This window comes from Stomoxys calcitrans, chromosome 3, assembly GCF_963082655.1.
Source record: "Stomoxys calcitrans chromosome 3, idStoCalc2.1, whole genome shotgun sequence".
Lineage (NCBI taxonomy): Eukaryota > Metazoa > Arthropoda > Insecta > Diptera > Muscidae > Stomoxys > Stomoxys calcitrans.
The window spans coordinates 59540283-59567078 of record NC_081554.1 but is presented as its reverse complement, the minus strand read 5'-3'; the positions used below and the strand labels follow the sequence as shown (position 1 = coordinate 59567078).

At 38.1% G+C, this 26796-nt stretch overlaps 1 protein-coding gene across 14 annotated transcripts in view; it reads left to right on the top strand.

The window, feature by feature from the left end:
* Nucleotides 1-26796, top strand: part of LOC106081447 (sodium/hydrogen exchanger 3) — a 275612-nt gene that overhangs the window by 211756 nt on the left and 37060 nt on the right. For 7 of the 14 annotated variants that reach the window (XM_013243386.2, XM_013243387.2, XM_013243389.2 and 4 more), the window contains 2 exons: nt 3260-3469; nt 14854-15190. In XM_013243386.2, coding sequence (XP_013098840.2) covers nt 3260-3469; nt 14854-15190 — 547 coding nt within the window. Of the gene's footprint in view, nt 1-3256; nt 3470-14853; nt 15191-24241; nt 24841-26796 lie in introns of those variants that run through there. The other 7 variants (XM_059364877.1, XM_059364879.1, XM_013243388.2 and 4 more) reach the window with 6 other exon arrangements.

Sequence of the window (26796 nt, the reverse complement as noted above, 5' to 3'; positions counted from 1 at the left end):
TTTGAATAGTAGCTTATGCTGCAGCCTTATGTAGAAAGTGTTATGCGTTATTTTATAAAAACAGAAAATCATAACCAATTCAGCGTTCATTTTATTGAATTATTTAAATTTATATTTTTAACTTTTTTTAAAAACTTTTTAAGCGTTTCTGAATTTTTTTTTTTTATTTATATTTTCATAACTCTTTCTCTCTCTCTCTGTATATTTTCTTATCATTATTTTCAGCCATTAGAAGAGACCGCAGAGATTATCAATTTTTTTTCTACAAAAGAAAAGCATGGCATTTTTGTGCATGATTTTATTTATTTATTTTTTTTTTAACTAATGATGATTGACTGTTTGATTGATTGTTTTTGTATATTGTTTTTTGTATGTTTAATTTTTTTATGTATGTTTTTAAAATTTTTTTGTTCTAAGCACCATTTTTTGTTTTTGGTATATTTTGTAAGACATCTCAATGGGGATGATGACATTGTGTATAAGAATAATGGGAAGTTATGAAGAGTTAACAAAAACTCCAGAAAAACTTCAAATTGTGAAAAGTGCGATTTAAAAAGAAATCTATGGGATAAAGGCCTGTTGGAAATATAAACAAGTAAAAAGGCATAAAGTTCAGCCGGATCAAACTTTGGATACCCACCATTTCGGTTATATTTATATGAACCACCTTTCGGAAGGTGAAAAATGCATCATTTATTCCGATCTCCATCGGTATATATATCAGCTATATTCAAATCTAGACCAATCTGGGCCGTATTGAACAGGAATGTCGAGGAGCATTACACAACTTGCTATACCAAATTTCAACGAAATCGGACAATAAATACGCTTGTTATTGGCCCAAGACCCTACATTGAGAGATCGGACTATATGGCAGTTATATCCAAATACGGACGGATCTTTACCATACTCGGTACGAATGTCGAATATCGGTCTAACGCAACTCATTATGCCTAAATTCAGCGAAATCGGTCAAAACATGCACCTTTTATGAGCCTAAATCCTTAAATTGAGAGATTGGTATATAAGGCAGCTATATCCAAATCTGAACCGATCTAATTATATAAGAATTTCGAGGGACCCAAATTAACTCACTGTCCCAATTTTCAGCGAAATCGGATAATAATTGCGGCTTTTATGGGCTTCAGACCCCACATCAGCAGATCGGTCTATATGGCAGCTATATCTAAATATAGTCCGATGTGGACCATATTAGAATCGGATATCCAGAGTCTTAAAACGATTCCCTGATTCAAATTTCAGCGAAATCGGATAATAAATTAAGTTTGTATGGGCTTTAGACCCTAAATCGGCAGATCGGTCTATATGACAGCTATATCTAAATATAGTCCAATCTGAACCATATTTGAATCGGATATCGGGAGGCATAAAACAACTCCTTGATTCAAATTTCAGCGAAATCGGGTAACAAATAAAACTTTTATGAACTACAGACCCTAAATCGGTAGATCGCTCTATATGGCAGCTATACATGAATATAGACCGATCTGAACCATATTTGAGTGGGATGTCGGGAGGCCTATAACAACTCACTGAGTCAAATTTCAGCGAAATCGGGTAATAAATTATGGGCTTCCGACCCTTATTCGCGGATCGGTCCAGAACTACCGCCTCCCATTGCACCTGATTAAATTGACCTCCCCCGGCAAACCAGAGTAGTTCTGGCTCAATTACTTTCCGGCAGATGCAGCCGCCTCAACTCCTATAGAGCAAGGATTGATGCTGACGTGCAAGATGTATGTCCCGATTGTGACCAGGGACCATACAATACACGTCACCTCTTTAACTGCCCACTCGACTCAGACCCAGAACCCTCTGAACGCACCCCATCTTAGTCGCAGAGTTCCTGGATCTAGACACTCAACAGAATCAAGCAGACGAAGGATAGAACACAACATACTGCGACAACAACAACACGGGATAGCTGGGAGCACCACACAAGCTGGAACATTGATTTCCGATATGTGTGGGGTACATTGCTGTCACGAGAAGCTTAGCTGCGTCCACAGGTTGCGGATAGTGTAATGCTCCATACTGTGTAGCTGCAATAGCAGTAGCAGAAAATCAGCGAACTTGGCATGTTTTTACTTGTTATAGATGAGTTCGAACGGCGTTCGAAACCTCTTTTGGCAGATGTTTTTAGAAAAACTTTTCTAATATTAAGTGTATTTTCATAATATCCGTCTGCCTGCCTACCAATCAAAAGCTTTTCTCATCAGTTTAAGCTGAAATTGTTATGATGAAACTATTATGAATCCCGACATCCATATGATGTATGGTCCATAAACCCGTGCCGTATGCTATAAATTCCATATAAGCAAATTTGCCCATGAACATTCCATTAAGGAACAGGGACAAACTTCTTTCATATTAATGAGTGCTGTCTGATTTGAGTTTTAGCTCAATGATAAGGGGCCTCCTTTTTAAAGCCGATTCTGAACGGCGTGCCTTAATGCGACACCTGCCATACCAAATGGTACAGCATCTCACAAATGTCGCTAGTATTAGGAGGGGAAACCCACTACTGAAAATTTTTATGATGTTCTCACCAGGATTCGAATCCAGGCGTTCAGCGTCATCGGCGGACATGCTAACCTCTGCTCTACGCTATATGCTAACCTATGGGGCTTGATAAATGAAATTTTACCCGATTTTTCCATGTGTATTTCATTTATGACTTTCGTTATTTAGTGCAGATCATTGTTCCGACAATTTGGCTAACGCAATCCACTATAAAGGAAATGTTAAACTCGGCCTGGGCGAACTTTATCCCTATATATTCGTATATACATATGTAGTAGTTATATATATTTTTGCTTACATTGAACTCAACCGTTTTTTTAAAGAAATTTTGTTCTTGTCCTTTATACAGCTACGTTTTTTCTACTCCTTCCCATTCTGCACAATGTCCTAATCTCATGGAGCATGATAAACCCTTATTGTAAGCCTCTTTAAGTTAAAGTCGAACTTGCAATGCTGACCCTCCGACTTTGTGCATGTCTTTGATTTATATACAAGTGTTCTGTTTTTTATTCAGTTACTATAAAACACCTTTCTAGACTGACCTTTCTTGTTTTTTGGTTAAACAACTTTTTTTTTTTTTGGTTTTCTATTAGCTTTCTGTTGTTTGCATTCACGCTTTTTGCCAGACCCTATCCCGATCGTCTTTTGTATCTGTTGCCAAGTGTACTAAAACTAATAGCTTTTTCCTACCTATTTCTCTCTTCTCCCTTAGTAGCAGAGCATGCCATACCCGAGGAGGATCGTAATGTGTCACGTGACTCTGATGGCGAGAGACGTGTGGCCACTCCCACTGCCACTGAGTCACAATTGCCTTGGAAACGCCAAGGAGATGAAATTTCAGATGCTGTGCAACAAAATGAATTCCCTGCCTGGGCTTCGAACAAGGAATATTTGGCATATAATTCACCAAGTGCTACATTCTTAGGTAAAGTATGCATTTATTGATCATTCATATGTTTTTTTTTTTTTTATTTGAATATCGCCATACTTATACTAGTTATTGGTAGTAATCATTTTTAGTTTGGAATGTTTTGCTTTTTTGCAAATCTAGTATTAGTATAAGCTAAAGTCTACTGTCAGCTTTTCAAATAGTTTAGAAATGTCCATCGTTATGAATGATACCCACCAGCACCACATTTGCAAAAATACAGGGTTTTGTGGAAATAAGTGATTCAAGAGAGTTATTTGATATAAAAACAAGTAAAAAGGCACTCAGTTCGGTTGGCCTGATCTTTGGATACCCACCACCTCGGGTATATATATTAACCACTTTTCGATATAATCTGGAGAAAAATCCATGATTTATGGACCCAGAGCAGCTATATTGAAATATGCTTCGATTTGGACCAAACTCGGCATGGAAGTAGAGTGTTTTAAAACAATTCACTGTTCAGGAAAGTAAAACATAATATAGGTCTATATGGCACATATAACCAATATAACTGAACATTTTTATGATGTTCTCACCAGGATTCGAACCCAGGCGTTCAGCGTCGGCGTACCTCTGGTCTACGCCATATGCTAACCTATGCGGCTTGATAAATGATATAAATGGCAGATATAACCAATTTTAGACCGATCTCCGCCATATTCGGGAACGATATGTAAGGGTGTATAAATAAAATAAATAGTTAACGCATCTTTTATGGGCCCAAAGATTAAAATCGGAGGATTAGTATAAATGGCGGCTATATCAAAATATAGACCGATCTGAACGATATATGGTACGATTGTCGAAAATACTAACAGGGCTCACTATGCCAAATTTCATCGAAATCGGATAATAAATGCGCCTATAATGGATCCAAGGCCCTAAATAGGGAGATCGGTCTATATGGCAGCTATGTCCCAAAATATAGAATGATCAGGGCCATATTTAACGCGGATGTCGAAGAACCTAATGCAGCTCACTTTGCCAAATTTCTGCGAAATTGGATAATAAACGCTGCTTTTAATGACCCAAGGACTTAAATCGGGAGATCGGCCTATATTGCAGCTATATCCCAAAATATGCCGATCTGAACCATATGGGACACCGGTGTCCAAAAGCTTTTGATAGCTCACTTCGCCAACATTTCAGCGAAATTGGATAATAAATGGATTTTTTTATGGGACCAAACGTTTAAATCGGGAGATCGGTCTATATCACAGCTATATCCAAATATAGCCCGAATTTATCCGGTAAATTGAGTAAATACCCGGATATTTATTCATATATACCCATAATGTGGGTAATTATAGTTTAGCAGATATCTTGGCTATATAAAAAGGATAGAAATGGGCGATTGGTAAATACCCAAAAAGTATTTACCCGGTAAATTGGGTAAATACCCGAGTTTTTACCCATATATACCCAAAAGCTGGGCATTTATAGTTTTGCAGATATCTAGGCTATATGAAATATTTTGCAAACAATTTTCGTTTATTTCGTATTCTTTGTGCATAAAACTGACCTTCTGATCTCATAAAATCGGTGTATAGTTATATATATCCGCTATATAGACCCATCTCGCGACTTAAAGTCTTAAGGCAATAAATTGCTAATTTTTCCATTGGATTTCCATGAAATTTGGCATAGCGAGTTCTATTAGATCCCTTTTCACTCCTGTGAGATGTGGTCCAGGATCGTACCATATTTGGATATAGCTGCCATATAGACTGCACCCATTTATTAACCGATTTCGATGAAATTTCGTCAAATGTGGTTCAGATCGTACCATATTCGGATATGATTGTCATATAGGCCGATCTCGCGATATAGGGTATTCAGCCTATAAAAGGAGCATTTTTTATCCGATTTCGATAAAATTTGGTACAGTGAGTTTTGGTAGAATTCTGAACCTTTCCATTGAAATTTGTCTAGATTGGACTATATTTGGATATTGCTGCCATATAGTCCGATCTCCCGATATAGCGTATTGAGCCTATAAAGGATAATTTTTCTTCCGATTACGATGAAATTTGGTACAGTGAGTTCTAGACTACATTTGACAGGAACGAGTAGGAGTCTTTCAGAACTCACTGTGCAAAATTTCACCGAAATAAATCTTTTATGGTCTTAATATTTTATATCGGGCGAACGGTCTATAGGCAGCTATATCGAAATATAGACCAATCTGGACCACATTCAACAAAAAGTGAAGAGTTCTACCACAATTCACTGTGTCAAATTATATTGAAATCGCATGAAAAATGCTCCTTTTATAGGCTCATCACTACATATCAGGAGATCGGTCTAGATGGCAGATATATCCAAATATGGTCCGATCTTGATCACATTCACCGAAAAGGTGTAGAGGTCTACCAAAAATCATTGTGGTAAACTTCCTTGAAATCGGGTGAAAAATGCTCCTTTTATAGGCTCATTACTACATATCAGGAGATCGGTCTAGATGGCAGATATATCCAAATATGGTCCGATCTTGATCACATTCAACGAAAAGGTGTAGAGGTCTACCAAAACTCATTGTTCTCAACTTCCTCGAAATCGGGTGAAAAATTCTCCTCTTATAGGCTCACTACCCTATATCGGGAGATCGGGCGGTCAGTCTATATGACAGCTACATTCAAATATGGTACGTTCTGTACCACATTTCAGAGGAATGTGTAAGGGTCGAATAGAACTAACGGTGCCAAATTTCATCGATATCGGATGAAAAATTAGTAATTTCTTGCCTTAAGACTTTAAGTCGGGAGATCGGTCTATATAGCGGCTATATATAACTATAGTCTGATCTAATGAGATCAGAAAGTCAGGTTTATATACAAAGAATAAGAAATTGTAAAAAAAACGTGCAACAAAATGTTTTCAGTTACCAAAATATTGCCAGAGGGGCAAGACGTGCCTCCTGGAAGCTTTTCTGCGAACAGGTCGTTAGAGTTAACGATGCCGCCAAGATGAAAAAGTTTCTCTTAAAACTCCATGTCTATACTGAAATGTTAGTAGACGACATGAAAATGAGAGCAGAGACAACGGAGGGCATTTGAGGCTTTTGTTAAAAACGCATTTTCCACAGGATACAATTGGAGATTGATCGAAGACTTATCATTACAGAATATATGGTAAGGAAGCCTTGAGGAACTTCAAACCATTTAAATCCCCCGCACCTGATGGAATATTTCGGGCGCTACTACCAAGGGAGGCGGACTATTTGGCGCCCCATCTTCAATGACTTCTACTATGACCTTTAATATACGTGCCCAATAGGGCCCGAATCAGTCCATATCCTGATATAGCTTCCATATAAACCGATCTCCCTATTTTACTTTTTGAGCCTCTATAGGACGCTATTCTTATCTGATTTGGCTGAAATTATCCATAATGACATCACTATGGTCCCCAACGTCCAAGCTAAGTATGGGCGGAGACAGTTCATAACCCAAAGTTCATGCCCAAAAAGTAATTGCGGATTTTTTAAAAGAAAGTAAATGCATTTTTAATAAAACTTAGAATAAACTTTAATCAAATATACTTTTTTTACACTTTATTTTCTAAAGCAAGCTAAAAGTAACAGCTGATAACTGACAGAAGAAAGAATGCAATTACAGAGTCACAAGCTGTGAAAAAATTTGTCAACGCCGACTATATGAAAAATCCGCAATTACTTTTTGGGCAACCCAATAGCTCTAATATCACAGCTATTCTTATTCCATTATTCTCTGTTTGCCAATAAAGAGATACCATGAAAAGAAACTGACAAATGCGATCCCTGGTGGAGGGTATATACGATTTGGCCCGGACGAACTTGTTTTCATGTTTTTACTCGTTTTCATTGACTTGGATAGTGACGTAGATGCTGTTGAACACATCCACCAGTGTCTGAAAAACCTTGCAATTCATTCTCTTCAGATCTCATTTAAAAAATATTGAATATTGAAGACCATGTTCATTCTCTACTTTACGAGCTCGAAAGCAACATAAACGAAAATAAAAAACCTTAAGAAATGGTCTTCGCATTGAAAGGCAAAAAATTAGAATCATAATTTTATATAACATATCTTTGATTGATATGTGCTTAAATAAAAGTGTTGGCATCTGCCTTGCTGGACTTGCAAGTTTGACGTTCAAAGCAAGCTATAAATATTGGGTTGCCCAAAAAGTAATTGCGGATTTTTCATATAGTCGGCGTTGACAAATTTTTTCACATCTTGTGACTCTGTAATTGCATTCTTTCTTCTGTCAGTTATCAGCTGTTACTTTTAGCTTGCTTTAGAAAAAAAGTGTAAAAAAAAGTATATTTGATTAAAGTTCATTCTAAGCTTTATTAAAAATGCATTTACTTTCTTTTAAAAAATCCGCAATTACAATGTACATATTGCCTTTGTAGCCTCCGGAACCAATATACCTGAAGAGGCATTAACTAATGAATAATGGTTTTCCTATTTTTTTTCACCATAAGTCCCGACTTGATAGAGCCTTAAAAAGAAGAGAAAAAAGTCAGAAAAAGCTTTTCTCCTTAAAAAGCCAATCCTTAAACTCATTGCTTTTTATAACCTACCACTGATTTCCACAAAACCTTTGATAATTGCTGATGAAATTTCATTCAAAAGCCTTTATATATGGCAACATAGGTTTAGAATTCAAATTCACAAGACAATAACTAAAAGCATTTTTTTTTTTAAGTTTAAATCCATAATCATTTCATGTGAATTTTTAGATCTCTTTTAGCACTGCATGGAATTTCTGGTTTTCAAAATAGTCTACAATTGTTTATATATAAAATTATGAGTGGTAAAGAAAAAAAGATCGTGTTATGTATATACAATGCTAGATTTTTATGTGTGTGTACTTAAATTTATGAAGTCTTAAAATAGGTTATTTCGCATTGTTTCGGCTACCTAAATCGAATGCTTTTGTTCGAATTTTGGTATAAAGTCAGAAGATTTTAATTTTCAGCATTAGGTTAGGTTAGGTTGGAAAGAGGGTGCAAATATTACTGTGCCCATGCCACTATGGACGTAGACCTAAGCAAGTAATCGGTTTGTGTTTCACTTTAAGTACAAAAAAGTAACCTCGAAAAAGAAAAACTAAGTGAGAAATTCAGTGCTACTTACAAAATCCTTAATTATTTTCCAAGCCACTCCCCTAAGTTGGTTCATGTCTGGTATAGTGTCTCCACCTAAGTGCCAGTATCTGTTAGACGCGAAAGCCGGGCAATGACAAAGGAAATGCTCCAACGTCTCATCATCTTCCCCGCATGCCCTACACATGCTATCACTTGCCGCATCGATGAAAGTGTCATTAGAGCCAATACATTTGAGCGGTTAGCACTTCGAGAAACAGTGCACTTACGATTGGGTTTGCAGTTGGTTTCTGGGTGGCTGGTGCATATTCGGCTGGGTATTGGTTGGTAACCCGCTGTTTAACGGATGTTGTGTCTGTTTGCTCCGAATGGCATGGTCAACGGGGCCATGGCACAAAGGCCTTGCACTGTTCGTTCCAAGTTTTTCCTCTTGTGTAAGGCCTGAGTTATTCTTGCCTTTCCCCATGTGGCACCACCGGTTACATCCGTTGCACTTAGCATTAAGTGCAACGGATGGTTGTGATATGGTTGTGACAGACTCAGCTGATGATATTGCAACTGAAATATGTTTTGGGATGTTGGCTGATCCGGTCGTCTCTCCATTGATGGGTGAAGGTGATCTAGGTGCTAAAGCCTATTGGTATGCACCAGCACCCATACTTTAGTCTCCATGGTACATTTGATAAGCGATAATGAGCGTATCCGGCCACTGCAAATAGTACACAGAAAAACAATCTCAAAAAAATTTTCAATTAAAAATCTAATTGAAAATAAAATCGTTTTCAATTAAAAAATTAATTGAATATATTTTTATATTTCAATTACACGACTTGTAATTGACTGTAATGAAATTTTTGCCACTTTAGATTAAAAAATTAATTGATTCAATTAATTTTTTAATTGAATCCGCATCAGTGCACAACATAACTGCTACGACAAGAACAATAAATCTATAGGGCACCCCTAGCCGACACCCGATATTTTTTGAGGAACCTATAACGTGGTTTTGTCGAAGGCTGAGCCAAGTTCAGTCGTCTTCAGGGCAACCTAAGGAACCACAAACCTTAAGTGATAACAAACGTTACTTCGAATCGAGGGTCTACAATAAGGTGACTTTATTGATTTAATGCTATATTACAATCTACTTGTGTTATATATGTATGACAATGTGGCGAAGGGTGCCAAGAGACGCTTCTCGGCTGTAGAAGCGTCTCGTGGCAGATGGATTCGCAAATTCTAGGCCCCCTTATTGCCGCTTTTGGTCAGTGCAGTTGGTCGGTGCAGTTGCAGGCAATTTATAGTTGATCAGGAACTTTTGGTGGACGTTGACGCGGGCTAGCTTGGTGTAATCTCGACGGTGAGATCTTCGCAAATTCAGGGCCCCTTGGTGCTTTTGGTCGGTGTGGTAACCAACGGCAGTCGATTTACAGTTGATCGGGAACTTTCGAAATCAAGGGGATAAACGATCTATAGTAGGGGAGCATTCTTGACAACAACTATCGACGGCCGGGAATTCTATCTAGAGATGCAACTTGGTGTGTTTGTGAGCCAGGTGCGGATGAAAGGTAGGCGCGGATGCAACTGGGTAAAAATTGCAAATTTTGCTCATGAACATTCCATTAAGGAACAGGAGCAAACTTCTCACATATCAATGAGTGCAGTCCGATTCAAGTTTAAGCTAAATGATAAGGGGTCTGCTTTTTATAGCCAAGTCCGAACGGCCTGCCACAGTGCGACACCTCTTTGGAAAGAAGTTTTACATGGCATAGTACCTCACAAATGTGGCCAGCGTTAGGTGGGAAAAACCACCGCTGAAATTTTATTTTCTGATGGTCTCGCCAGGATTCGAACCCAGGCGTTCAGCGTCATAGGCGGACATGCTAACCTCTTCGCTACGGTGGCCTCCGGATGCAACTGGTTGCGGATGCAAATTAAGTGCGGATGCGAACTAAGCGCTGATACAACTGGGTGCGGATGCAAGCTAAGTGCGGATGAGAGCTAAGCGCGGATGAGAGCTAAGCGCGGATGAGAGCTAAGCGCGGATGCAACTGGAGGCGGATGTGAGCTAAGCGCGGATGCAACTGGGTGCGGATGCAACTAAGTGCGGATGCAGGCTAAGTGCGGATGCGAGCGAAGCATGGATGCAACTGAGTATGGGTGCAAGCTATGTGCGGATGCGAGCTAAGCACGGATGCGAGCTAAGCACGGATGCAACTAAGTGAGGATGCAGGCTAAGTGCGGATGCTAGCTAAGCGCGGATGCAACTGAGTGTGGATGCAAGCTTAGTACGGATACGAATTAAGCGCAGATGCAACTGAGTGCGGATGCAAGCTATGTGGGGATGCAAGCTATGCACGGATGCAACTAAGTGCGAATGCTAGCTAAGTGCGGATGCAACTGAGTGTGGATGCAATCTTAGTACGGATGCGAACTATGCGCGGATGCAACTAAGTGCGGATGCAAACTAAGCGCGGATGCGAACTGAACGCGGATGCAACTGGGTGCGGATGCAAGCTAAGTGCGTATGCAGGCTAAGTGCGGATGCAAGCTTTGTGCGGATGCGAGCTAAGCTCGGATGCAACTTGGTGCGGATGCAACTAAGTGCGGATGCGAGCTAAGCGCGGATGCAACTGGGTGCGGATGCACGCTAAGTGCGGATGCACGCTAAGTGCGGATGCACGCTAAGTGCGGATGCACGCTAAGTGCGGATGCACGCTAAGTGCGGATGCACGCTAAGTGCGGATGCTAGCTACGCGCGGATACAACAGAGTGCGGGTGCAAGCTAAGTGCGGATGCGAACTAAGCGCGGATGCAGCTGGGTGCGGATGCAACTGAATGCCGATGCTAGCAGAGTGCGGATGCGAACTAAGCGCGGATGCAATTAGGTGCAAATGCAAGCTAAGTGCGGATGCGAAATAAGCGCGGATGCAATTGGGTGCAGAATGCAAGCTAAGCGCGGATGCAACTGTTTGAGTATGCAAGCTAAGTGCGGGTAAAACACCTGGAGCTGTGTCAGGACAAGTTATTTTGATTGTGGCCACTGCCACTTATGTACTTAAGCCTGTTCTTCTCTAGAACCAGAGAGTTCGCGTGCACCAACGAAAACAGTCTGATTAAGAATTATCGCCAGCATTGGAAAAAATGCAAAGAATTAAATAAACACCCAATGTTAGCCAACACTCAATGGCCTCCACATTGATTGTTTGCACAACTCATTGGCGGAGTTGTCATGGGTATACTAGTAAAGATAAGGTGTGTGTGTGTGTCTGATAGTATCAGTAGTAGGCAGTCGGGCAGTAGTCATAAGCACATACAAGGCAGTTTCGTTTGGCGGTATGAAGTAGCCGAAGGATAAACAAATGGTTCATAACGGCAGAAAAAATCGTAGGTTTGTAGATTGAGTGGTAAATAGCCGGTAAATGTAAGCAGCGCGGGTTAAAGGGTAACTATATACGGACAAATGTAAACTGCCTCCAGCGGGGCAGTTTTTCTTATACGGGTGGCATGGATCTTTGCCCGAACAACGTCATGTTCGTGTGTATCAAATATAGAAATTAATTGAAATTTTCCAATAATTTTTTTTAATCACTTTTAATTGTATCGATTAAAAACTTAATTGAAAATTTCAATAATTTTTTTATTGATCCATTTAAAAAAATTAATTAAAAAAAATAATCAAAAATTTCCATAATTTTTTTAATTGAAATTTTTTTCAATTACTTTTTCAAAAACGGTGATTGATATAATCACTTATGTGATTAAAGCAGTTTCAATTAAAAAATAATTGGATAAATTAATTTCGTGATTGAAACCAATCTTTATTTTTTATACCCTCCACCATAGGATGGGGGTATACTAATTTCGTCATTCTGTTTGTAACTACTCGAAATATTCGTCTGAGACCCCATAAAGTATATATATTCTTGATCGTCGTGACATTTTATGTCGATCTAGCCATGGCCGTCCGTCCGTCCGTCTGTCTGTCGAAAGCACGCTAACTTCCGAAGGAGTAAAGCTAGCCGCTTGAAATTTTGCACAAATACTTCTTATTAGTGTAGATCGGTTGCTATTGTAAATGGGCCATATCGGTCCATGTTTTGATATAGCTGCCATATAAACCGATCTTGGGTCTTGACTTCTTGAGCCTCTAGAGTACGCAATTCTTATGCTATTGGAAGGAAATTTTGCACGACGTGTTTTGTTATGATATCCAACAGCTGTGCCGAGTATGGCTGAAATCGGTTCATAACCTGATATAGCTGTCATATAAACCGATCTTGGGTCTTGACTTCTTGAGCCCCTAGAGGGCGCAATTCTTATCCGATTTGAATGAAATTTTGCTCATCGTGTTTTGTTATAATATCCAACAACTGTGCCAAGTATGGTTTAAATCGGTTCATAACCTGATATAGCTGTCATATAAACCGATCTTGGGTCTTGACTTCTTGAGCCTCTAGAGTGCGCATTTCTTATACGATTGGAATGAAATTTTGCACGACGTGTTTTGTTATGATATCCAACAGCTGTGCCGTGTATGGTTGAAATCGGTACATAACGTGATATAGCTGTCATATAAACCCATCTTGGGTCTTGACTTCTTGAGCCTCTAGAGTGCGCAATTCTTATCCGATTTGAATGTATTTTGGCACGACGCGTTTTGTTATGATATCTAACAACTGTGCCAAGTATGGTTCAAATCGGTTCATAACCTGATATAGCTGTCATATAAACCTATCTTGGATCATGACTTCTTGAGCCTGTAGAGGTTGCAATCATTATCCGATTTGGCTGAAATTTTGTACGACGGATTCTCTCATGACCATCAACATACGTGTTTATTATGGTCTGAATCGGTCTATAGCCCGATACAGCTCCCATATAAATCGATCTCTCTATTTTACTTCTTGAGCCCCCAAAGGGCGCAATTCTTATTTGAATTGGCTGACATCTTACACAGGTCTCCAACATATAATTTAATTGTGGTCCAAACCGGACCATATCTTGATATCGCTCTAATAGCAGAGCAAATCTTGGCTTAATTCCTTTTTTTTTTTTTGCCTAAGAAGAGATGCCGGGAAAAGAACTCGACAAATGGGATCCATGGTGGAGGGTATAAAAGATTCGGTCCGGCCGAACTTAGCACGCTTTTACTTGTTTCTATGTACCGAACTATAATCTGTGGTTGATCTTATTTCCGGCTTGGCTCCAACACAAATCAGAGCTCAGAGTTTTGCAGTAAAAACTTGTATTTGTCCTATATATTATCAATTAAAGAGGTTAAGAGCATTCGATTTAGTGCCTTAAATAATGTGAGAAAATGTAAAAAAAAATTTTAGAATTTTTTTAATTAAATTTGTACACACAATGTAGTCTAGGAGGCTGTTGTCATAGATGTATAGTGTGATGTGTTTCATATTAAACAACACAAAGATGAAATTTTTTTTTTTTTAAATATACAGCCACAATACAGGTGTAAATAAAAACATTAACGTATCTCCTTAAGGTGTGATGTTTTTCAAAATGTATGTCCCCTTTCCTTGGTTGATATATTGCATATATCCCATACAGAAAACATTTTTGTATAATTTTCTTAAAATTACAAAAACAAATAAATAGATAATAATTAAAAAGAAAATTTAAAAAATTTAATATTTTTTTTTTGATTTTTTATTAAAAGTAAATTATGCAAATGTATAAGGATTATTTTTTTTTATGTAATTGTTTTCTAAATGGAAATGATTTTTTTTTCTTCCTTTCATTGTATGGAACAACAACAAAAAATTAAACAATATACCACAAAACAAAAACTTATTCCTAATTTCTATCGAAAAAACGTTGGTCCTCTGGGGACTAAACTTAACGACTTCTACTACTCTTGCTTACCCTTTATTTCTCATTCTATATCTTTCTTCTCTCTTTGATTCTATGAAATATAAACTCGAACACTATTTTGGAAACAAAATCTAATCCAATCAATCGTTCTAATGCTATGATGTGAATGTGTTTGTTTGAATAACCTGTGGCACCTGTCTAAAAAAACAAAAAAACCAAAAAACACCCACCAAACAATTCTCGCTACACCCTAAACCACTACACCACCAACACCAAACTTCATATATTTGTTTGAATTTCTTAAAACACAACTTGTTGCACGATATGAAAATGATTTCCATGCCAATACAAAAAAAAAAAAAATCACTTGAAACTACACCAAAACCTTTCCGCCAATTTTGAAAAAAAAAACACACACACACATGCACACAAATTTCAAAAAAAAAAACACCAGGTGGTATAAACAAACCTAAACAGCCCAAGTCCGTCATAGGTCTGTTCCGTCGTGAAAGTTCCGGTTCCAGAGGTGGTGCAGGCGGCAGCATTATGACTGTGGATGGCACTGATGGTACCTCGGCTCGGGGCTCTGATCCTGCCTTGGCTGCTGCCCTCAGCCAAATGGTGGTTGTGCCTTCAATGCCCTATAATCCACGTTTGGACAAGCGCTCGCAATCGATTTCATCGGGCTCAGGCTCAGCGGGCATTGGTGATTCGGGTCATGCAGGACCCTTCCCTGTTACCGCCAGCCATCGTCGTAATGTGCGTCGTGGTTCTATGCTAGAATTAAGCGGGTGAGTCTTTTGTAAAAATTCTTATTTTTTCTAACATTGAGAATGGTTTTATTCTATAATAAGCTCTCTATAAAAGTCTTTGTCCTTAAAACCAAATATATATAATTTTTAAATATTCAATTCGTTTTATCCATACTTTTATATGCATGTTTTGGTTGATAGCAAAAAATATCTTATTTGGGGTTAAAGGTTATTTTTTTTCTTCAAAATTATTTTTTTTTTATTTAAATTCTGGTAGTCTAGCTCAGCATTGAATCATAATTCTCATATTCAAAGCCTATTTAACAAAACCGCTCGCCCTCTCTCTCTGTTATTTGCCTAAAGTTATTTTCTTTCTTATTTACCAAATAAGTGAGTTAAGTTATTTTGCTTTTGATTACATGTTACAAAATGCTTTATACCGAAGACTAAAGTTATTAACCTAAAACAGCTTGAAAATAAAAACAACTCATTAAATTAACCTCTAACACAACAACATTAACTTATCTCTAATCCTTAATAGGTTTAAGCTATTTTCTATTATTGGTAAAAGGCTAAATAGCTTAAGTTATTTAATAAGTTAATACTTGTAATACTGTCCTGTTTTTTCTTATATCTTGTCCGTTGTAATTTTTTAACGTTTACCATTCGATTGTGTATGTCCTTGAAAGTTTCTTTGACTAGAAAGTTTTAACATGGCTTCTCCAATTGTGTTCTTTGTCATGTTTTGTCTGAAGGATAGTTGCCAAGTTGATGTTTTACTAGAAGGATTATAAAGAACTTTTTGTTATATAAACGGAAAATTTTCTATAAATATCGCTTATTTCCTCCATAAGAGTTAATTTTTGTGTGACTTGAATCATAAGACAGCCCTCAGCTGAAGATTCATATAAGGTGCCTACAATAATCAAAATCAGGTCTTTTGAAAATAGAAGGAATAAATCGGGAATTAGATATTCCTAAACAAGTCTAACATCAGACCCACTCAGACGTTTTCGTCCATTGTGATACCACAGGAACAGAAGAAGGAAGGTGCCTTCTAGTTCCTACAGTTGAACCGCTTTAAAAAGCCCAACAACTTGCGAATTTATACATCTGCGAATTTATACATCAGACAGGCTCTCAAAGAAATGAGAACCTAAAGTAAAGTTCCTTCTGATTGCCAGTGCTGAACACCCACACAGAGATTCTGTAGTCTATAGTTTTATAGTCTCTTCTTCTTCGATTTTTTCTTCTTCTTCTTCTTCGGCCAATTTAACGCATCACATTTTCTCAATAAGACGATTTCCATATCTGACAAGGTCAAATACTTAGGTGTGATTTTGGACAGGAAACTAAATTGACACTCCATGACAGCGAGAGAACCCTCTATGTACGGGCTAGGTCGTGAAGGTCCGTTTCAGTGGACTTGCCCTTACTATATGCATGCTGCTGCCGAGACAAGAGATCTCTAGGGATCTTTGCCCTAAAAAATGTTTCTATCAACCTCTCAAAGTTCTTCAGCAGCGAAAACCGTTCGCCTTCGTGTGTTAAGGTTTTCCTGGAGGTGGAATGAAAATTACCTTTGTGTCCCTCCATGCTACAGGTTTATATGAAATGCTGATACAAAAAGGGGATATAGCTCCGTAAGCTAAGGAACCAGTCTGTCAGACCCAGCTTGTAATTCAACCGGCGATACATCATCAGGACCTGGCGACTTAAAGCAGTCGAATCTTTTTATCGTCCAAAGAATTTTCGGCTCAGATACAATTTCCCTAACAACCTCCGTTGAATGCCTACCAGTGACAACATCTGCTGGCGCCATGTTGTCCATTAGAGAATTTTCCGGGAAATATGTATCAACGAGTAGTTCTAGTGTTTCCTCACTAGACATTGTCCATACATTCTCTGACTTCTGAATCTACCCCACCGTAATAGGTCTAGAGGATACGGCGCTACAGAAAGCCACACAGGATCAGGACAGGACTGGATCCGCTAAATCAGACAGGTTCTCAAAAAAATGAGAATCTTAAGTGGAACTCCTTCTGACTGCTAGTGCGGGACACACAGAGCTGCAGAATTCTACCCAGGAGCCTTCTGAGGCTTTCTCAGCTCGCCTTTATATTTTCTGAGCTCAGCCTTACAGATGTCTCAATCGTGTGGTGATCTTGTGGCTTTTGCTCTGTTGAAGAGTTTTCTGCAGTCCTTCCTTAGACCAACCACCATGGCGGTCGCTGTTTACCCTTGGCTTGGCACTAGCACATGCCGACACAAGCGTGTCATTCAGGGCCTTCATGATCCGCCATGACCATTATGTCTATATCCTCCACATTTGCCACTTACTTTTCTGGTTTTGAAGGGATAGATGTGCAGAATTTGTGTCGAAATTCATCCCAATCCGCCTTTCTTCTGTTTAGCCGAGGGACCATTTCTGCAGTATTTTCTCCAAGGCTGAAACTATTGGTTGCCCAAAAAGTAATTGCGGATTTTTTAAAAGAATAAATGAATTTTTATAGAACTTAGAATGAACTTTAATCAAATATACTTTTTTACACTTTTTTTCTAAAGCAAGCTAAAAGTAACAGCTGATAACTGACAGAAGAAAAAATGCAATTACAGAGTCACAAGCTGTGAAAAAATTTGTCAACGCCGACTATATAAAAAATCCGCAATTACTTTTTGGGCAACCCAATATTTATTATGTTTGTCAATGACCATCAAAATCGGTCAACGAAAATTTGTTAATTTTTTTTTTAAATTGTTAATTATTTATTGACCTTTTTCAAAACATAAGTCAGTTTGCGTTTTACTTCGTGTACCAATTTCATCCTCCTTTTCCAATGCCAAATATGATCATTGCAAAGATGCGTTGCAATGATTTGTCATAGGAATCCGTCTTAAATCCTTCACATTATAAACATCAACTTGGCAACTTATTTATTCAAACTTTCTTTTGAATTGCTTGTGAGTAATAAACTGTCTGAGAAGCAAATCATTTGTGAAAATGTCTGATTTTAATATATCTACGAACATCATGCCATACACATTTACATTCAAACACAGAGATATAATAGCTTGAAAAACTATGCACACACACACACACACTCTATATTCCAAGTAATTTTTAAAATAAAATACAAATACCAAAAATTAACCACTATGAGTTAGGAACAAAATTATCTTACATACAGTTATGATAAACCATACATGCAAGTGGCATAACATGATGCCACCATGTCGTATGAGCAACACAAATTTTATTTACATCAAAATGGTATTTTTCATACGCCACGGTGTCCTAATCAGTTCCAGTCATTCACATACGCAAATGAATGCAGAATTTCCTTGTATTTTTTTATGATTGGTGGCTTAGCATGCGAATAAAAATTTTAAAAATTTAATATCTACCACAATTTCATAAAACTGAAAGCCAGTGCACAGTGGGACAATACACTAAGTTTTCGGATAATATTACAACTTATACAATATATAATTTTTTTTTTTTTAATTTTGTAAGAGCAGAGGCAAAGAAACTTTTTGTTTTTTTTTAACTTTATTACTAACACCATGATAGAGGTAGCTTTGAACAACTTGCAATCGTTTAGGTCCCTGGGATCTAATGGAAGAAGATGGTCTAGTGAGCACCCCATTTAGCTGTTACATTCACACGTGCCTAGTATTCGGATATACTCCGAAGACCTGGCACAAGGCATAGGAAGTTTTCATACCCAAACCCGTCAAGGCGAGTTTGGCGGCACCAAACCATATGGACCTTATAGCCAAAACCATAAATGGACACCATGCAAGGTTGGAGAATTTCTTGGTGACAGCAACCATGCCTACGTCAAAGAGCGATTGGCGGTGACCGCCCTGCACGAGATGCTGCATAGGGTACAAGTACCTTTCGACACTAGGGGTGCGCATGTAGACACTAGGGGTGCGCATTGACATCGCAGCGGATTATGTAAGTGTATTAGAATATGTGGGAGCGGGTTTTAGGCCACACCACCGTGGAGAATTTTATAGCCACTCCTATGGGCAAACACCAAGAAAGTCCTGCTACGGATCCTCACTGAAGAGGCATTTGATCTCTCTGCTATGCGATGACGCTGATATATTTTTGTGGAAAAGGAGGAATAAGCTTTGCAGAAGAATGAAATGGTCTTGGAGATTGCATTCGAATGGGAAAGACCTAGAAGTCTCAACATAAATCCGTCTGAACGTCTACATTAAGGAAAATGCAGAATGAGTCAGATAATGCAATGTCAATTCGAGTGTGAACATCTTTACGGATTGTAGTTTGGCCATTAGAGGAAAAGCAATCAGAGACTTAGGATCACGAAGGGCTTTGAAGTGAAATGGTGATATTAACACCTTCTTTAAGTATATAATTATACTCATCACTTGGTTTCCATGTCATGGTGATGTAGGTTAACTAACGTTTAAGTGGTCTTCTTCCATTGTAATGTTGCGCTATATACATTAAGGAGCCAGAGGCCAAGTTATTTTTCCTACGGCCGGAAAATGCAGAATCATTGCGGATTATACAATAGATTGGCCATTAGAGGAATAGAATTCAGAGACTTAAGATCTCGAAAAACTTTGAAATGAAATGGTGATATTAACACCTTCTTTGAGTACACAATTCTACTCATTACTTGGTAACCATGTCATGGTGACGTAGGTTAGGTAAGGTTTAAGTGGTCTTCCTCCATTGTAATACCATAGGAACAGCAGAAGGAAAAAACTTCCAGTGCCTATCATTATACCATCAATATGGCTTTAAAAGGTCCATAAACATGCGAATGTTCACTTCTGCTACTTCAGACAAGTTCTCAAACAACCGGAACACAAGTACAGCAGATTGTCTTTAGACTCCTCTTGCTTGACGTCCTCACAGCTTCTGCAGAAGGCGTTACTGCAACTTTCTGTCTGTCAGCTTGTTATCCAATCAGACAGTGACCTGCCATGACGGACACAATGACAGGAAAGTTTGTTCTAGCCAGCGACAGCAAAGCGGTAGACCTCTTCAAGACTGAATTGGGTCACATAATTTTGGAGTATTTACAACTCCCACTTTGTGACTGTCTACCATTGGTCGCCCTTCGGGCCAGATTCTGAAGACTTAGCTTAAATTTAGCTAGAGGCATTCCAACAGATACCGGTTCACCTGGAATGTGTAAGGTAGTTTCAGTCTCACAAGCTCGTCTGCTCTACAATTCCCTGGGATATCTCTGTGGCCTGGCACCCAGAACTGATGAATTTTCAACTGTTCAGCCATCTCGTTGAGAGATGGCTGAGGGCGGAGAAATACGTTCAGTGATCTGCGACAGTGGAGGGTGGAGAAATACGTTCTCCGGGGATTTGATGGCTGTCTTAGAAGATATTTATGCCAATCGTCGTTACGACAATATATCACAGCCATTCCACCACCCCCTTAATTGCAAGGATCTTCGCTTGATACACACTGCAGTGATCGAATAACCTTCTCGTTATGACCAGTTCCAGATCTTAAGAGTACACACGAAAGCCCACCTGGTCGTCTAGTTTGGAACCATCAGTTTAGAAGTCTATGTTACTTCTATTACCAGGGATATCGTTGTTCTAATCGATTCTATCAGGAACAGAACAGAATTTTGTATATTCCTGGACAGCCAGGGAACCCTCTATGTAGCCGACTAGGTCGTGAAGGACGGCTTCAGTGGATTTGCCCTTACGATATGCATGCTGCTGCCGAGACAGGCGATCTCCAGGGATATTTGCCCTAAGATTATTTCTACCAACCTCTCAAGAGTCTTCAGCATTAAGGATGATAAACTAATAGGACGAAATTCTTTCGCCTACGTGGGGAAAGGTTTTCCTGCTTTCGGAATGAAAATGACCTTTGTGTCCCTCCATCCCACATGTAGACACAAGCAGAGTATAACTCCCTAAGCCAAGGAACCAGTCTATTGGACACAGCTTGTAATACAACCTGTGGTACATCATCAGGGTCTGGCGACTTGAAGGAGTCGAAACTTCTTATCGGCCAAAGGATTTTCGGCTCAGACACAATTTCCCAAATAACCTCCGACGAATGCATATCAGTAACAACCTCTTCTAGCGCCACATTGTTCGTTGGAGAATTTCTCGGGAAATGTGTATCAACGATTAGTTCTAGTGTTTCCTCACTAGACACTGTCCATGCATTCTCTGACTCCTGAATATAGGTCTCGAGGACAGAATTTTCCTTAGCCTAGAGGCCTCTGATGAATCCTCCACTGAGCTGCAGTATTCCATCCAGGATTTGTTCTGAGCCTTTCTCTGCTCGCCCTTATATTTTCTTAGCTCAATCGTGTGGTTCTCTTGTGGCTTTCGCCCTGTTGAAGAGCAGTCCATCCTTAGACCAACCAGCTCTGGGGTCCACCATGGCGTTCGCTGTTTGCCCCTTGGCTTTGGCACTAAGCGAGTCATTCGGGGTCTTCGTGATCCGCTTGACCATTATGTCTATATCTTGTGCAGTTTCCACTTCATTTTCTGGTCTAGATGGGATAGACGTCCAAAATTTGTGCCGAAATTTATCCTAATCCGCCTTTCTTCTGTTTAGCCGAGGGACCACTTCTGCAGTATTTTCTCCAAGGCTGAAACTAATGTAACGATGATCAGAGAAGCTGTAGTCATTTAACATTTTCCAGTCGCATATTCTTACGCTTATATCTTACAATAAAAAGGTAATACATAATACCTCCTGCCTGTTCCTGGTAATAAAGGTTGATTAATGGGGATATTACAAATCGCCAAATTGCAGCTTATAATACATTCGACAAGCACCTTCTCGGTGAAATCAGAACTTCCCCATATCTGGTGATGTACATTGGCATCCTTCATACTTTTGTATGAAAGGCTTTATAACCTCTATTTCCAGAGATAATATATTCAAGAAGGAAAAGTGATGTAGTACTTTTTATCAAAATGTGTAACCCGCACTGTCTGGAACATCTTGCACTGCATCAAGAATATCACAATGTCCTTAGCCACCGCATGGCCAAAGAGAAAGTACCCTTAGCCTCTCAGCAGTGGTCGCAGTAATCTGTCTAGGCACAAATTCGAGAGGCATTAGGTGTAGTATTAAATTCGACATATGGCGGACATTTGAATCGCCGTTCACTAGACCACATCACAATACAGCATTATATGTCTGACAACTGTAGTATGCATCCATTGCATGACATGTGGCCCAATGTTTACCTCCCAATTTTTCCTGGTGTGTAGGGCAAGAGTTGCTTTTCCTGCCTTTTCCAAAATGTTTGATTTTCACTTCAATTTCCTGTCCAGAAAATCGCCCAGGTAGTTTGCTTTTTCTGCATACAATTCAGACGTGTGCCACTGTTTGTAACTTGTATCTCCTGGTGAAAAGACAACTTCCGACTTAGACGAATTTACGCCTAGGCCACTTTCGATAGCCCACTTTGATGCCGCACGTTGATCTTCCATCCTAACACTGGCACTATGTTGGCTTTTCGAGAAAATTTTTCGTGATCACTTTTTTTTTGGGTAATAGATTTTGAAGCAAAAAAATACTTGCTGATTTTATTCATGAAACAATTTTAATAACATTGTGTTATCGTTGAGATTATTGTGGTGTTTCAAAACAGAAATCGCGAAAAACATGTGTTTTCAAATGTGAAAATTGAACATAGTACTAGCCGTATAGTGAAAATTGCATGGAAATGTTTGGAAACTGTCGTCTTTAGCGAAAATTCTGTAAAAATTTTCTATTATTAAAGAAAATTTTGAAAATTTTTTAGAAAAAATTGTATGGGAATTTTGTCGTTCATGGATAATTGCTTTAAAAAATGTTTAATGAAAATGTTTTCTTAGAGCAAATTTCTAGAAAATTTTCTTCAGAAGAAATTTTTTTTTAGATAAAATTTCCTAGTTTTTGTTTTTTTTTTGAGAAAATGTTTACTGTAAAGGAGAATTTGTAGAAATTTTCCATGAGAAAGTTTTCCTGAAAATTTTTTCAAAATACTACCTTTCTTGCAGTTTAGCCTTTTGGAAACATTTCATGTTATTTATTTTATTGTATTACTTATAGAAAATTTATTTGTAAATCAAAAAATTTAAAAAAAGTGATTCATGAGAAAAATTTCCTTAAAATTTGTCTCTCCAATTTTTTTTTCTTAAAATAAAGCGTATTGCTTTAAAAAAATTAATTTTATATATTATTGTATTAATATTATTAATTTATTTAACCCACTGTGCACGGGGCATGAGGTTGCTGTTAGAATATATTATTATAGGTCATTAAAGGATTTCTATGCTTTTTTCTTACAAAAGTATGCCGGTTTTAAGATTACTCAAATTTTTATATGCAACATATTTTAAATATAGATTACAAACAATCACACGCTACAATGAAATTATTATTAAGTCAAAATCTTCTAGTCTGAATAAATGAAATATGCCTAAAAAAACCACATACACTACTACGTATGACCATGAATATGATTTTATTTACATTTTTTTAATAAAACTTTTTATCTACTTTGGATTTGTTTTAATTTTATTCAACACCAACCTTACAAGACACTTCCTACAATATAATGTCTACACCAAATTGACATTTATTTAGATTTCCTATATATTTTTTTTTTGTTGGTAATGAAAATGAATACCTTTTTTTCTTTTTGGTTTTTGAAAAATAATAATTGCCTTGTTTTCTTAACTTACTTCAAATAAACTCCAGACTCCTTTTGATAAATAAATGTCCTTACGTTAATATATATATATACTTTCCATTTTTCTCTTTTTTTATCGTTATTTCTTTGTGCCTTCCTTTGGGTTAATGCAAAACTCTTAACTTTGGTTTTTGTTTTTTGAAAAATAAAAACTGTGATAATAAAAAAAAAAAATTACCTAACAATTTCTGTGTGTGTATGTGTTATACAAAAAATTGTGCAACGGTGCGTGCGGTGTGTAATGTGTGCGCCTTTTCTCACTCACCATCCTACTTAAACCCCCCTCTATCTATCTCCATGGCACTTTGATATTCCTACAAACCTTTGTCCATCACCATTGTGTCTATATACAATGTGACTATATGAACTGCAGCCTTTTGGTAACCGGACGCAGGCCCAGTAAAATAATTAACATAAGTCCCTTGCTTTTGGGCAAATTTGTCAGTACTTCCAATGATTCCTCGCCCACTACTACTAATACAACCACCACGCCTACCAATATCATAGATAATAACTATGATTATGCTTACCACAATGCAACTATGGGCATGACAACTTCAAACACAACAACAACAACGACGACGACAACAACAACAACGACAACGAATACAACTCCAACAACTTGCACAACTACTGCGACTACAACCAATGAAAATTCACCGACATGTTCAACGCCTACAACAGCAACAACCACCACACGAAGTCCTCCCTACATGCCCTGTAGTCCCGTCAAGGAGTTCTGAAATTTAACCAACACAAATGATGACTAATTCATAGATACAGACATACATGAAATGACATGCCTGACACAGGCAATGGAAATGAGAGCCCATCATACGCACACACACTGTCACAAAACACATGCGCCCAAAACACATACACACCTATAGTTACTTAAATAGGAAATTATCTACAACTACTCGTAACACATGAGCATACCAAGAGAGTGCAAAATAGACAAAAAAAAAAGTTTAAGCCAGAAGGAGAAAAAAAAATCAGGAACCTATTTTTCGATCACCTTTTTATCTCTACATTTTGTACAATTAAATCCAAAAGCTGATACCGTTGGAAATGTTAGTATACTATTAAACATTTGAAAGAGAAACAAAAACACAAACTTTAAAAAGAACCACCTACATAACCTCAATCAAATGCAACTCAAACCTGAATACATATATCTTTTTTCATATTTTGATGTTGTACAGAGATATTACGTGTATACACATACATATATGTATAGAGCACTTAAAAAATCATAGAAAATAATTGAGCATAGAACATGTAAAAATATTAGAAAATACCATGAATTTAAATTTGTTTCTTGAAGAAGGATTTTTTTTGCATTTCGACGTATAAGTGATAATAATGAAATTAAAAAAATGAAATTCATCATTCGTCCCAAGGTACCAATATCCAGCTACATTGATTAATCAGCGTATAAGTGATATTAATTGAAATCAAAAAATTAAAATAAATCATACGTACCCAAGCATATAATACAGGCATTGATTTGTTCCTTTATGGATGCCTCAGTTAGATGGAACAGTTTAGATGGGTAATATTTTCAAAAGCCTGATTTGGTGGGCTTTTGTTTCTCTTGCAAGACAGGAATCCCTCTCATCCATACTCAGCCTCATTGAGATGTGATTTGTCGAGTGAACGTTTTGTTATTTCGCTCCGCAAGAATATTCTGCAACTCGAAATAGGTCGTTATTTAGAAAAAATTGGAAGTCGCTCAAACATAGCTGCATATAGCGTCTGTTCCCAGCGTGGCGGCAGAATTAGAGCCCGGGAATTGGCTTAGAATGGACTCCATAGACCCAACAACTGCGATGGTGGTATCAAGCCGTAGTATGTTGTCTGCTACTGAGATCTCGAATGGTGGAGTGGCTGCTCCAGGCTCCACTAACCGACAGACGACTGGTTAGCAGGGGCTTTTGAAGCGGACACCTGGTTCGAGTCTTAAGGACAAAATCGAAGCTATTAGTCTAGGCCATTGGCCTTCTCGGCAACACCCAACATGCTGTATGCGTGTCGTCACCTCGTTGGGGAGTAGTTTTTCAAGGATTGTAATGTCGCATAAGTATTAGGATTCGATAACTAGCTCTGAAAGCTTTTCTTGATGTTCTCGCCAGGATTTGAAACCAACTCTTTTTGAGGGTTTGGAATAATAAAATGAGAATCATTCATAGATTCATTGAGAGGCCTGGTGCGAATGATGCTAAAATCTCTCACCAATGAGGAGAGATGCTTCCTTAAATAAGCTCGGAGATACACCAAACGCCTCATCAAAAGACTGCGGTCTCTTGGAGTAATATGGGTCCAAGAACCTTTGCTAATATCACCAAGGACTGTTTGGTGATGGTAGTTGTCGACAAGGGAGAACAACAATAAGTCTTGCCTCTCGACACTGCCATTATATCCTGTAGCGATTTCAATAAATCCGAACACTTAACGAATATGTTCGTTGATCGAACATAAAGTTCGCATCATCCACCATATTTGATTGTCTTTGTTTGCTGCTGTGCATGCCAAAGATATTCTGCCCTACTATCCCCTTTTGAAACGATTGTAATGTCATGGGCAACTGTCATATACAGTGGCACAGAAAAGTCTACATACTCCACTCAAAAAATGCGGTTTAGACAACGAAATGTTTATACGAAAAAGTTTTTCCGCCATATATCGAATGTTGCTAAAACTGTTCTCAATTGTCACCACTCTCATAATTAGCTAAAATTTATTAGGTTATATCATATTCTCATTATGTGACTGTCAGTTTACGAAGCTGACATTTACGAAAAGGTATGTAGAAATATCTGTCCCACTGTATATTCTAGGCGCTTATAGAACATATGCTTGATCTGCCGGATTTCACTTTTTAATGTAATGTGGCTAGTCTCTCAAAGATATTCTTCCGTCCCTCCA